At 45.1% G+C, this 14,712-nt stretch overlaps 1 protein-coding gene across 4 annotated transcripts in view; it reads right to left on the bottom strand.

Moving 5' to 3' along the window:
- STRN3 (striatin 3) overlaps positions 1–14,712 on the bottom strand; it is a 203,224-nt gene that overhangs the window by 120,972 nt on the left and 67,540 nt on the right. For all 4 annotated transcript variants that reach the window (XM_082275749.1, XM_082275750.1, XM_082275751.1 and 1 more), the window contains exon 5: positions 12,462–12,641. In XM_082275749.1, coding sequence (XP_082131875.1) covers positions 12,462–12,641 — 180 coding nt within the window. The remainder of the gene's footprint in view (positions 1–12,461; positions 12,642–14,712) is intronic.

The raw sequence follows: 14,712 nt of genomic DNA, 5'->3' as shown, positions 1-14,712 counted from the left end.
ATTTTACTGTTACTTCTAGTAAAATACTAGTGTTGTTGTCTGTCTCTGCTATGCTGTTTGCATTTTCAGACCTTCCTATATGTTTGCAGTGCAAGTGCACTAAAGTATGCAGGGCTTGCAGGCCATGACAGGGTCCAGGAAAGTGTCCTTTGAAGCAAATGAAAATAAAAAGGATTCTTTTATTTGTGACTGCTTGATTGTTTGTTTTTTTTTATAAAGTTTTGAAAACCATTGGGCAGTGGGCTGGGCATGGGCAGTAATCGTGATGCATCGCGGAATCGAATCGTATCGAATCGCGACCCTAATAATCGCATCGAATCGTGAGGTAAGTGAAGATGCACAGCCCTAATAGAGAGTCTCTTTTTTTCTGAAAGTTGATCTTATTAATCAGAACCCATAAGGCTTTATTCCTGTGGACTTACTCATTGGACCCTATTGTGATTTTTATCACCATTGTCATTTGAGAAATATTTTTAGGTTAATGAGGCGGTTTTTTTCTGAGCATATAGATTTACATCCTTTGGTGTGGATCCGCCTTAGATAACCTAATGTGAAAATACCCGTTTAACACTGTTTTTGGTTCACAATTCTTATTGTATGGTTTTTTCATATTCATTGAATTTGCATATTTATTCATTGCACGGAGCAAGTTTTGGAACACTTTATATTATTTATTCATTCACTCTATTTATTTGAGCCCAATAATTATTGCATATATTGTTATATATATTGCCACTATCAAGTATTGTACAATTTTTTTTATTGTCAACCCGTTCAACGCCATTTTTTGATAGACCGTTTTTATTGCATCTATTCTTATACATTATTTGCATATTAAAATCACTAGACGGAGCAAGTTTTGGCACACTGTATATTTATTCATTCACACCATTTATTTTGGCACCATATTTATTGCATATATTAAATATTTTTATATATTGCAACTATTAAGTTTTGCACTAAATTAGTCATTTTTAATTATTAATTTTTTAGTGCACCCATCAACTCTTTGTATTAGTTCAGGCAACCACAGAAATTATTTTTGTTATGTTCCCATATTGATTTCTGGGATACATCAGAACAGGTTGAGCACACCTTTTTTATTTTTATCCATTTCTTCACTCTATTGTTCTTTAGAGTTTAGGTGCAGCCACCCGCTCCCCCTTTTATTATGAGTTAAGCGCACCCATATACATATATTCATTAAGTAAATAAACTTGAGAAAAAAAAAAATTGATAATCCTTAGATTGATCAAAAATATAATTAAAATGCCTGTCTATGGTACATAACATCCTTACATTACCTATAACTGCTGAGTATGGCGACACCCTTACAATTTGCAAAGCATGCATGAAGCCCTTGGACATTATAAATAATGAATTACAGCTTTTCATTCAAATTTGAAGAATTAAACTGTTGTACAGACAATATGAATAATGGATTTTTGACTTACCGTAAAAACCATTTCTCTGATGTTCATTGACTGACACAGCTCCTGTCATTCTTGACCATTGGGTTATGCTGCCCCCTACAAGAGTAGGACACTAGGCAGAAGAAAAAAAAAAAAAGTCTGGCTACACCCATGGGAAGTCCAAGGGGGCATTACTCCCTCTTCCTGCTATAGTCACTCAATTTTGTTACAAGCAGTGTCAGGAGAAATATAACTCCACAGAGGGCTGGGTGCTGTGTCCGTCAATGAACATCAGATAAATGGATTTAACGGCAAGCCAAAAATCCCATTTTCTCTTTCATTCATTGACGGACACAGCTCCGGTCATTCTTGACCTTTGGGATGTCCCAAAGCAGTGTAAAACATGAGGGGTGGGAAACCGCAAAAAATTCCCAAGGCTAAACAGTAGCCAACAAGTCGACAGGGGCTCAACCAAAACAACTAGAGCCCACCTGAAAAAAGCAATACACCCGCAAAGAGGATCAGGTCCTCTTCACAGCAGCCTGCAAAACCTTGCGGCCAAAGGAAGCATCTGCAGATGCCAACACATCCACTTTATAAAACGTTGTAAAAGTGTGCACCGATGACTAGCTGGCCGCCTTGCAAACCTCGTCACTGATGCTTGATGACAGAAGGCCCAGGAGGCAATAAGCGCTCCTAGTAGAGAGCACCTTGACAGGGAAAGGAGGAACCTGATCCCTGATGGAATAGGCCTGAACCACCGTCTGTTTGATCAATCTGGAAATGGTCGAAGAGGAAGCGGACAACACTTTGCGAGGTCCATCTGCACAAATAGAGAGTCTGACTTCCTGAAAGACTCCGTAGCTGCCAGGTACACCCAAATTGGCTGGGCCACATCAAAGGCATGCAAGAAAATTTCCTTTGGATGTTTAGGCTGAAACACAGAAGGCATCACAATGTCTTCATTCAAATGAAAGTCAGAGACCACCTTAGGAAGGAAAGAATGACAGGGGCGAAGCACCACCTTATCCTTGTGAATCACCAAATAAGGTGGACAGGATAACGCCGCCAGTTCTGACACCCTGCACGCAGAAGTGATAGCCACCAAAAAGGCCACCTTGTGGGATAGCGTAAGCAGGGGGATTCTCCCGAATATTTTCAAAGGGAGGCTTTTGTACAGCTGAAAGCACCAAATTTAGATCCCAAGACTGCAACGAAGCACGCACTGGAGGAACCAAATGTCGGACACCCTGAAGAAAAGTATGCACCAGGGTGTGTGTGGCCAAAGGTCGTTGGAAAGACCGCCAAGCCATAGACCTGGCCCTTGATGGTACTCAAGGCCAACTTCCTTCAATGGGGGGGGGGGTTGAATAGAAGGTTAAGATATAAGCCACAGAGAAGGAGTGAGGATGAACCCCAAGAGACTCACACCATGCAATTATGTCTTCCGCGTACAATGGTGGATCTTCCTAAATGTAGATTTCCTAGCTTTTAATAGGGTAGGAATCACCGACTCAGACAAATCCCTATCCTTCAGCACCTGGTGTTGAACATACAAGCCGTCAAAGCCAGCGTCTGTAAAGCAGGATGGAAGATCGGTCTTTGGTACAGCAGATCCTCCTTGAGAGGAAGCTTCCAAGGTACGTCGGCGACCAGCTGCATAGATCGGCATACCAGGCCCGGCGAGGCCAGTCCGGTGCCACTAGGATGACCAGATTCCCTTCTGCCTCGATGCTGCATAGGAGTCTAGGCAGAAGCTTGAGAGGAGGGAAGGCGAAGATAAGACGATACTGACCCCAAGGGGCCACCAGTGCATCTGTGGCGTCCGCCAGAGGATCCCTTGACCGAGCCACAAACCTCTACACCTTTGTTGAGCCGAGAAACCAACAGATCAACCTCGGGGTGCCCCGCCAGAGACCCAGCAGATGAAACTCCTCCGGATGAAGGGACAACTCCCATTGGTCCAACGCCTGCCAACTGAGGTAATCCGCCTGCAAATTTTCTACCCCGGAAATGTGTACGGTGGAGAGGGCTGGAACGAACCATTCTGCCCTCCTTAGAATGCCTGCTACCTCCAGAGCCACCAGGGCACTTCTTGTGCCCCCTTGGTGATTTCAATAAGCCACGGCCGTGGCATTGTTTATTATTATATGAGCACTGGGCATCCCTGAAAACGTTCCGTCCAATGACTTAGACACAGTCTGATCGCTCGGAGTTTCAGGACATTGATCGATAGTCTGGACTCTTCCACTGTCCAGATTCCCCGAGCAGAATGCTTGCCAAGCACGTCTATTCCAGCTGGACAGGCTGGCATCTGTGGTGACCACTATCCAATACAAGGGGAGAAAGGATTTTCCCAGTAGAAGCATCGGGGACCGGAGCCACCATATCAGGGACTCCTTTGTTCCCCGACTTAACCGGATCTGATTGTTCAGAGACTGGGGAGTCTTGTCCCATTTGGGAACTGTGCAAACGGAACAGCCTCGAAGGCAGACACCATCAGGCCCAGCACCCGCATGCAAGTCTGGAGGGATGACCATTTGTTGGACAGCAGGAGAGGAATTGCAGCCTGAAATTTCTGGGAGTTTGTCCAGAGGAACACTCTGGCTACGGCCGAGTCCAGAGTCAGGCCCAAAATAGTCCAGATTCGTGGATGGAATCAGGGCAGACTTCTGAAAATTCTAAAACCAGCCAAACTCCCACAGAGTTCGTGATGAGATCTCCAGGTTCTTCACCAGAGCAGAGGGAGACTCCGCTCGCATCCAGAAGATGTCCCCCCTACCCCTGATACGGGTGAGGGCGCACCTTCATGCAGAAGGAGCCTTGTCCGTGGGTATGGAGAAGCCCGCTCTCGGCTTGCCAGACCAGGTTCGTTTGGATCCGCCAGAGGAGGCCCTGAAAAGCTTTGAGCTCTTGTCAGTCAACCCTAAGGGACGAAAAAAAAAAAAAAAAAACCTATGAACCGGGAAAGAAGGTCCACATTTACGATGAGGTTCCTTGCCCTTAGTACAAGGGTCTTCAAACTATGGCCCTCCAGTTGTTCTGGAACTAAAATTCCCATCATGCCTAGTCATGTCTGTGAATGTCAGTTTTACAATGCCTCATGGGATGTGTAGTTCCGCAACAGCTGGAGGGCCATAGTTTGAGAATCCCTGCCTTAGTAGCTTGCGGAAGAAAGGTAGTCTTCCCCCCTGTGAGACCTTTAATTATGTCATCCAGGGTAGCTCCAAACAGATGTTCTCCTTGAAAGGGAAGATCGGTCAAGACTTTTTTTTTTTAAGAAGTCTGGTCCACAGACCAGCATTTGAGGCAAAAGGCATGCCGAAGGACCACGGCCAAAACAGAGGAGAGCCATAAGGGGGAGCGCCATCAGGGGAGCCGTGTCCAAAGAGGCATCACAGAAACTGCTGACCCAGAACCAGCTGGTCTGCTAGCTCAGCAAAGGCAGGAGGGAGCTGATCTCCCTCCAGGTCACAGTGTAGGAGCTTAGCCTACTCGGTCAGTTTGTGACACTACGACAATGGTAAATACCAGACTCATTGCCGAACCAGCCACGGTATACTTAATGCAGGCCACAGCCTCTGCCTTCCCGTCAGTCGGATCCTTAATGGCCTGGGATAATAGATGCCTTGTTTAATCCAGAAACCGGAGGGTCCACCACTGGTGGCACAGTCCACTTCCTAAGGAGGGACTCCTCATAAGGGTAACACCTAGTAAAGCGCTTAGGAACCCCACAGGGACGCTTAAGTCGCCCCCACTCTTTTGCGACAATTCTGCCAAAACAGGCCGGGAAAGGAAACGTCCTTGCCACTCTGGATGGTTTGTGAGCGTCAAAGGGTACCTGCGCCTCCATGGCAACTTCAGCTGCATCCTCAATCTTTAGGGTCTCACACACAGATACAATCATAGCATCTACCAGCTCCTTTTTGTGCGCGGTCACAGACATGGAGGAATCATCCTCACTATCTAAGGTGGGGGGCGCTTTTTGCTAGTCTGTTGCCTGCAAGCCCCCTCCACCCGGGATACAAGGAACTTCAGGACCACAGTCAGTGCATGGATGGATGGCTGGGACCTGGAGGGCCCCGCAGCCTCAGAGAGGCAATTAGATGGGGAAACTTGCCTCCATGAGTCACCAGGGAGAACCCACAAAAAAAAAAAAAAAAAAAAGGTAACACTGCTAAGGGACAAGCACCACCAGGTCGCTAAGCACAAGGCACAGAGTGATCCTCAGCAGAGAGGGAGAGGACCTCACCAGACTCACAACCCACCGACACAAGCACCTGCAATCACCAGGGGAATCTGCACTTCATGTGCAGTGATCAATAAGCTAAATGTTTCAGGAGTCAGTACCAGAGGATAAGGAGGGGCTCCCACCGCCAAAATCGCCACCATTTGCAATGCAAACCACAAGAAAATAGCCACCGCACCACACAAACATGGCCGCCATGCATAGTAATACACCAGGCTACAACAAAAACGGCCCCACCGCGAGGCCTACAGGGACCCCGAAATCAGGAGACCAGGCCTCAGGACAGATCCAGGCAGGACAAGGGGACCTTGCAGGAGCACCCACCAGGTACAACCCAATCCTGCCAGTCAATTGTTCGGTCGCCTATGGCGCACCCCCCCCCCCCCCGCATTGCCAGTTCGCACCCTGCCCCCACCTCAGGAAAGAGGCCAGACCACTTCAAAAAAATACATCCTCAGTGTATGTGGAGGGGCAGGATGAGGAACTTGGCAAGGGGGTTTGCCTGCTGGAAAGAGGGGAACATAGGGTCTGATCGAACCAAGGAGGGGCCCACTTCCACCACAAAACCCTTGCAGGGCTGAGGCCTGCGTGCGCTCGCTGGCCAGACGGGGTGACCACTGGATTTGGATTATCCAGCCCATCGCCCAGTTTGGCAGTTGACTGTAGATCTCACTGGAAAAATCCAGGAGGAAAAATGTTTTTATCTAAAAAATTTATTTGCCAGGACTAAAGATCCCAGCAAGGAACTAGGTCCTTACTCCTGACTAGGCAAAAAAAAAAAAAAACTGAGTAACTATAGTAGGAAGAGGGAGTATATCCCCTGGGACTGTCCATGGGTGTAGCCAGAAGTTTTTTCTGCCTAGTGTCCTACTCCTGTAGGGGGCAGCATAACCCAACCGTCAAAAATTACAGGAGCCGTACCAATCAATGAACAACAAAAGAGAAATTTTTTTAAAATCAGTAACGGTTTTAACGGATTCCACACTGTCAACAGAGAACGAGCAGCTGTTTTACCAGGTACGTGAAACTGGTGTTTTGTGGCCAAGTAAGCACTTCCTTGTGGCCTTCAACAGTTTTAAGAGGTTAGTTCACCTTTATCAAAAAACTGCATGTGCAGGTAAGAGGTGAATGTAGATAAAACCAATGCCATGCAGCATTGACCAATGTTAAATAATGCCCTTGTTAGGTATGGGCCTTTTACAGCCCTTTAAGCCTGACTGAAAAACTACCAAAGAAGGTATCATCCTATCCTACCTCCTAGCCAATTCAAATCCCCAGGCATACACTCTCTCTCCCCTGTCGCAATAGCTGACCTCAGGAAAGCTGTGACAAGAGGAGATAGTGGACCATACACAAGGGATTTGAGAGCTCACTCCTGTTATGGTGGGGGTGAGCAAAATGGCTGGAAGTGTCTTAACAAGGCAAGCAAGAATAATGTAATCTCTAGGGAGTTTTTCAGTCAGGCTTCTGAAGGTACTAAAATTACCCTCTCTTTCTCTCTATAGCATGGGCAGTTTTTTTAGCTACAGGCATCTCAGCTGCATAGGCAGTATTTTGTTGAACTAACATATTAAAGATTTAAAAAGAATGAGAACCTAGCTAAAGCAGTCTACATTCGTACATTATTTTGCAGCTAAATAAAATTCATTAAATTTTTTTTATTATTTTTTGTTTTCCATATATTTATACACTGCACAAAAAAATTAAAGGAACACTTTGAAAACTCATCAGATCTCAATGGAGAAAAATAGAATGCTGGATATCTATACAGATATGTACTGGGTAATGTGTTAGGAACGAAAGGAGGCGACATGGTTTGATGGAAATGAAAATGATCTACACAGGGGGCTACATTCTAAGGCCGCCCTCACCCACCCCTAAAACTAAAGTGATAAAATGATGCAGGAGGCGAGGTCTAGTTTGCTGTAATTCAATTACAGCAACTCAAAAATGGTACTCAGTAGTTTGTATGGCCCCCACGTGCTTGTATGCATGCCGGACGTCGAGGCATGCTCCTAATGAGACGAATGGTGTCCTGGGGTATTTTCTCCCAGATTTGGACCAGGGCATCACTGCGCTCCTGAACGGACTGAGGGGAAAACGATCAGCGTCCGGTGGACCGAAACATAATGTCCCAAAGGTGTTCTATTGGATTTGAATCAGGCGAGATTGGGGGCCATTGAATGATATCTATTCCTTCATCCTCCAGGAGCTGGCTGAACACTGTCCCCGCATGAGGCCAGGCATTTTCATGCACCAGGAGGAACCCAGAACCCACTGCACCATTGTATGGTCTGACAATGGGTCCAAGGATTTCATCTCAATACCCAATGGCAGTCAGGGTGCCATTGTCTAGCCTGTAGAGGTCTGTGCGTCAATCCTTGGATATGCCTCCCCAGACCATCACTGACCCACCATCAAACCAGTCATGTGGACTGATGTTACAGGCAGCATAACGTTCTCCACGGCTTCTCCAATGCTGGTGTTCAATGGCAAATGCCAATCGAGCTCTACGGTGCCAGGCAGTGAGCACAGGGCCTACTAGAGGATGTCGGGCCTTCAGACCACCTTCATGAAGTCGGTTTCTGATTGTATGGTCCAAGACATTAACACCAGTGGCCTGTTGCAGGTAATTTTGTAGGGCTCTGGCAGTGCTCATCCTGTTCCTCCTTGCACAAGGAGCAGATACCGGTCCTGCTGATGGGTTAACCTTCTACAGCTCTGTCCAGCTCTCCTTGAGTAATTGTCTGTCTCCTGGAATCTCCATACTCTTGAGACTGTGCTGAGAGACATTGCAAACCTTATGGTAATGGCACAAATGGATGTGCCATACTGGAGGAGTTGGACTGCCTGTGCAACCTCTATAGGGTCAAGGTATTGCCTCATGCTACCAGTAGTCACCCTAACCCTAGCCAAATGCAAAACTAGTGAAAAGTCAGAAAAGAGGAGGAGTAGGAAAAAAGGTCAGTAGCCTCCACCCGCAAAAGCATTCCTGTTTTGGAAGTTGTCTCATTGTTGCCCATCTAGTGCACCCTGTTAATGTCATAACATCAAAGAAGCCGAAAATGACTAACAACCTGCCCCCCTTCCCTACTTACCAGACCAGATCAATATACCAGGAGTTTAATGGACTTGATGCTATACTCTGAATAAAAAGTGGTCCTTTAAGTTTTTTGAGCAGTGTATTTTTCCCCTCATTTTAGATAAAATCCTGAGTGTTGCCCTTGATTTGTCCCTCAAACAAACATTATGTTGCCCCTAAAGATTTAGTTCAATCAATTTAGCCCATTGTTTTATTTGATTTTTAATATTGGGGTCTATAATAAACAGGGTGAGGGTAAGGGCTGAAAGTAAAACGCCAGGAGTCAGGACATTAAAGTATAGCCAACTATTATGTTTAGTTCTGTATTACAAACCAAACTCCACGTTTTAAAATGTCAAGAGTTAAGCCATTTGTTCAATTTTTATTTACAGTTCAATTGATTGTAAATCTTTTTTTTTGGTTAAAAATAAACATGTTATACTTACCTGCTCTGTGTAGTTGTTTTGCAGAGTGGCCTGTATCCTCCTTTTCAGGTCCCTCTTCAGCTCTCCTGGCCTCTCCTTCCTGTTGAGTGCCCCCGCAGCAAACAACTTTGCTATGTGGGCACCTGAGCCGAGGCTCCCTGTGTCCAGTCAGACACAGAGCCATGGCCTGGCCCCCTCCCCTCTCCTGATTGGCTCACTGAATTTGAGGGACAGCAGCGGGAGCCAAAGGCGCCGCACTGCCGTCCCACCCAATCAGAAGGGAGAGTCTTGGACAGTTAAGACACTCCTGCAACATTGCTGGATAGAGATAGGCTCAAGTATTAGGGGGGGCTGCTGCACACAGAAGGCTTTTTATCTTAATGCATTAAGTTAAAAAAACCTTCTGACTTTACAACCACTTTAAGTGAAATAAAGGTTTGTTTACTTATGGGTCCAAATGGATAGTTATCCGTAAGGCGTTGTTTAGACTTGTGGTTGGAGAGCAGCAAAAATGTGCAGTTGAGCCGTGTTTTTGTAGCATGCCGAGTACCTGCTGGAGATACCGCGCTAAAATAGGGACACTGCTGCATGTATTCTGGTACTGCCTCCAACTGCTCCCTTATTTGTCAAAAGTCTGTAAATTGATGCCATTGGACCTAGGGATAGACCCATGGGCTAACTGCATATTAAAAGAAAAGTTCAACTTTCCAGAAAAAAACATGTGCGTTTATTTTTTTCTGTAGGAGCCTGGAAAGCATTGTACCCATGATCAGGGGTGCAATCTCAGGCTTCTGCAGACAATCCCTGCAGCTTCTTGCCTGTACCTTCATAAAGACTGTTTGAAAGCTGCAGGGCTTGAGAATGAACTACGAGAGAGCTCATCGGTGCCCTCAGAGTTCATCTAGAACTGCAAACCAACAGCCGCAGTGGCTGATGGAACTTGCAGTTCATTTATTCACAGAAAACAGAACACCACAAATGTGCGGGCAGAGCCCCGCACAGTTTTCAAAAAGCGACAGTGGGTGTGGAGAGAGGATTCCCAGCTCCCGCTGTCACAATTAGGGGGAGGATCGGGAGAAAATGGTAGCAGTAGCTGGAACATGTAACATGTTCAAAAAAGGAGAACTTAGCCTTTAACAAAATTCCATTTTAAAATGCTATAAGTCTTCACTGACTGGTCTCCTGTTTAATGCAGCATGCGCATTAACATCTTTGTGGGGGCAGTAACCCATTTTATATGAATGTGGTTTGCAACCAAAGTAATCTGAATCACGTTAACTATCTGCTCACTTTTACAGTTGGCGTTCCCCTGGTCAGGATTCTTGGACACCTTGATAGAACTGCTGCCCTGGGCTCTCGGGTGGCCGGGGTCTGGAAGCAGCCCTGATGCTCTGTTTCCTCACCTCGATAACCCACTCACCCCCTATTCATGGATACCTTTATCCCCCTTTTACTCCCCATTGTTTTTTCCTCCTCTTTCAACCTATGCTCTCTGCTCTACCTTCCCAACAATTTTCAGAGTTTAACCACTTTGCCACTGCTCACTAGAGCTCTACTGCGGCAAAGTGGTTCGTTCTCGTCTGGCGACGTAGACCTACGTCGCCAGACACTCCCCCTTCTCGGCGGCGCCGGAGGCTCGCTCCCGCTGTATTCAGTCACAGCGGCGATCGCCGCTGCTCTTCCCCGATCGTCGGGGGAATCGAGTCTGGAGATCCGCCCGCTTGTGTAAACAGAGCGGGCGGATCTCCTAAGTGACAGGCAGGGTCAGATTGCAGGGTTCAGCATAGCTGAACCTGAGATCTGTCCTTGTGTCACTCAGTCACCTCCCCCCACACGTCAGTAAGCACCAGGCATACATTAACCCCTCCCTCTCCAATAAAATTAACCCCTTCCCTGCCAGTGTCATTTTTACAGTAACAGTGCATATGTATAGCACTGATTACTGTAGTAATGTCACTGGTACCCCCAAAAAAGTGTCAAAAATGTCAGTCAAGGGTCCAATCTGTCCGCTGCAATGTCGCAGTCCCGCAAAAAAAAAAAAAAAAAAACACAAAAAAACACAAAAAAACAAAATCGCAGATCGCCGCAATTACTCGTTAAAAAAAAAAAAAACACCAAAAATGACAGAAATCTTTCCCTTAGTTAAACGCAATAACTTTTGCGCAAACCAATCAAAATACGCTTATCGTGATTTTTTTACCAAACATAGGTAGCAGAAAACAAATTGGCCAAAAATTTCAAAAACATTTTGATTTTTACAATTTTTTTGGGGGGAATTTCATATAAAAATGTGAAAAACCGTTATTTTTTCAAAATTGACGCTCTCTTTTTGTTTATAGCGCAAAAAGTAAAAATCGCACAGGTGATCAAATACCACCAAAAGAAAGCTCTGTTTGTGGGAAAAAAAGGATGTTTGGGTATGGCGTTGCATGACTGCGCAATTGTCAGTTTTAAGTCGCACAGTGCCGAATCGCAAAAAGTGGCCCAGACGTAAGACAGCAAAATCCTCCGGTGGTAAAGTGGTTAAAATTAACAGGGGAGCTCCAGGGTTCTTCAGTAAAAAGTAAGTCAGTAGCTTCAAATACTGTAGCTGTTGGCTTTTAATATTAGCCAGGAAAGGTAAGTGCCCTATTGGGTGCTGGCCTCACAATCTTGACTAAGGGAAACCGGCAGTGAAGCCTTGCGGCTTCACAGCTAGTTTATCACTGCACTTTGTAAATGGGCAGCAGTGTTTTGGGACCTGTGAAGTGTCCCAAAAAGCTGTTTGGGCCCAAACCTCTGGCTCAGTTCACTGCAGCGAACTGAGCCGGAAGGAGGAGCAGGTACCTGTCAAAACCAGGTGCCAAATGTAGCAGCGGAGGGGAGGAGGCAGAAAAGAGGAGCTTTCCCTTTTAGGTGGTGCTCCGCTTTAAGAAAAAAAAAGGATTTGCGCATTACATATGCCCTTGCTGGCAAGCAGTGTAATAAGCAAATTGACCGTCATAAGACATCCTCTTTTAGGCATGTCATGTGCTAACAATGTCTTATATAGAAGTTACATTCTTAACTACTGTGCACATCTGCTGATGTAATTTGCTCTTGCTTCCAAGGTTCAGTCAGATATATGTCAATGCCTGACTATTTACGTTCACAATAAAGAATGTAAAAATGCTTAACTGTCTAAAAATATTATTTCATTAATGCATGCCTGCTCACTGAATAAACCTATATCTGCTGATAGACTTATAAATTGCACAAAAGAGCACACACAGATGCCTAAATTGGCACAGCAGTACAACAGAGTTTAAGATTACCTTTTGTTTTCCTGTCCCTTTTGTTTCAGTGAAGAAGAGTCTCCTCCATTGAGTATCTGTTCTAGGTTCTTTGTTTCAACAGAGCCATTTGGCTCAGAGCCTGAAAGTCCAAGCAGAGAACGTACCCTTTGTGACCGAACATCTAATATTGTGTCTGTATACCCAACCTCTTGAAGATACCTGTAAAAAGGGAACACATTTAAGCAGCTTAGAAAAGCCTTGACCTTTTTTTGGCACAGCCACCTCTACACTAAATGAAATGCAGGATACAAGTCCACATTTGTTTTCATGTCAAAGTGAAAAACTATAAGGCTAATAATTGAAAAGACCATGTTTATATCATTTCAGCAATTTTACTGAGGGGGAAAACAGAAAATCATGAACAACATAAAATATTACATTCAATACAAATTTTCCCCAAAAAAAAATGTAAAAAGTTCCCCGCTGGATGATCTACGTACATTGCAGGGATTTTACCCAACTTTGCTGCAGATTCATAGAAATATCGGTTTGTATGTGTCTATGTGGAAAGTGAATCTAAATTGGTTAATTTTATAATTATCAAATCAGCTGCTGAACTTGCAGGGCTTCAATGAGGAAAGTAGCAGGGTCTGGATTCCTTTGGACATGAGTAGCTCACCAAAAAATGACAATTTTGTTGCAGGGGATGCCTAGACGCGGGCTTGCATCAGTGCAGACTTTTGGGAAAATCAATGAGCCAATCACACAAGCAGGAAAATGCATATCTGTGAGAGTTCTGTAAACTATCTGTCTCCAGGCTGGCATATTGCATTTTACAGAAAAAAAAACAGTGCTTTAAATTGAAAAGGAAAGGCAATTTTCAATAACATTCAACTTCAATGTGACTTGTGTAGAAGTTGTATAGGCTATAAAGTCTTTTTGCCATTTTTTTTCCCACGAATGTGGAGATACCCTTTAAAAGGGTATCCATGAAGGGGTGTACTTGGTCAGCAACATTGTTTAGGTAGGTGTCAAGTAGCAGCCACATAAATGGCAGGACCCATGGACTCCCAGCAGAAAATTGCCCAAAGCATCACACTGCCTTTGCTGGCTTGTCTTCTTCCCATACGGCATCCTAGGGCCATCTGTTCCCCAAGTAAGCAACACATAGGTACCCAACCATCCACATGATATAAAAGAAACCGTGATTCATCAGACCAGGCCACCTACTTCCATTGCTCTGTGGATCATTCTGATGCTCACCTTCCCATTTTAGGGGCTTTTGGCAGTGGACACTGGTCAGCTTGGGCACCCCAACTGGTATGTGGCTACGCAGCCCCATACACAACAAACTGTGATACTAATTTTTTCCATTTTCAACACATCAACTTCAGGGACCACATGTTTACTTGAACCAAAATATACTACAGATAAGCATAATGGAGGTAAAGCCTCACAGCTTAGGGCTTTTGCATTTTCATTCTGTCAAGGCAAGCTGCAAATTTACACAAAACTTATAATAAAAAGGAACCTGCAGGGCTAAAATACATAATGGATGCTGCCAGTGCCTATACATTTTATTTATTTTTTTTTTTTTTTTGGGCTCAAACAGGACAATCCTACTTCTTTAATCATTTGGCAAATCACTTACCTGGAACAAGCCCTGACACTTTGCTAGCTTCCTGTTTGCTCTGGGCCAGTGATTCACCAAGTAGTAAAGAAAGGATAACAGCCTGAGAGCATAAGCATGCACCTTCAAAAGACAAGCTCTATCTTGACAAATTCCTTTATGGCAGAGGTATTGAATTACAATTCACAAAGATCTGGTCAGTAAAAATTTCTTCTAGCAAAAGGTCCGAATATCATGTCGGTGCCATCGCGCATTTTCACGTGCGCCAAACCACATGATGCTGCAGCACCGTGCAGCACAATTTAATAACAAAAAGACCTCTTTCTGTGTTTCTTGCGGGCAGTGCAGCCCATGACGTGTGAACCTAATGCACATGCACAGATCTTAACCAATTCTTGCATCAGCATCCTCAGTCCACACTGCACACCAGAGTCCCCTCCCCCTTTATATCAAGATCCCCTCTTGAGGAGTGCCCTCAGCTCCCCCTTGACAGTAGTGTTCTCACACTTCCTTGACATCAACCCACATCAAAGTTAAGTCCTCTGCCCCAATTTACACCATCCCCCCACAAATCCCAGTCTTCCACTCCCCCCACAAATCCCAGTCCTCAGCCTCATCACTGCAATCCTCGGAACCCCCTCCCCCCACATTCAGTCTTTG

This window comes from Pelophylax lessonae (assembly GCF_965119305.1).
Source record: "Pelophylax lessonae genome assembly, chromosome: 13".
NCBI lineage: Eukaryota > Metazoa > Chordata > Amphibia > Anura > Ranidae > Pelophylax > Pelophylax lessonae.
Note: the sequence above shows the minus strand (reverse complement) of the source record. Positions and strands in the feature narration are given on the sequence as shown.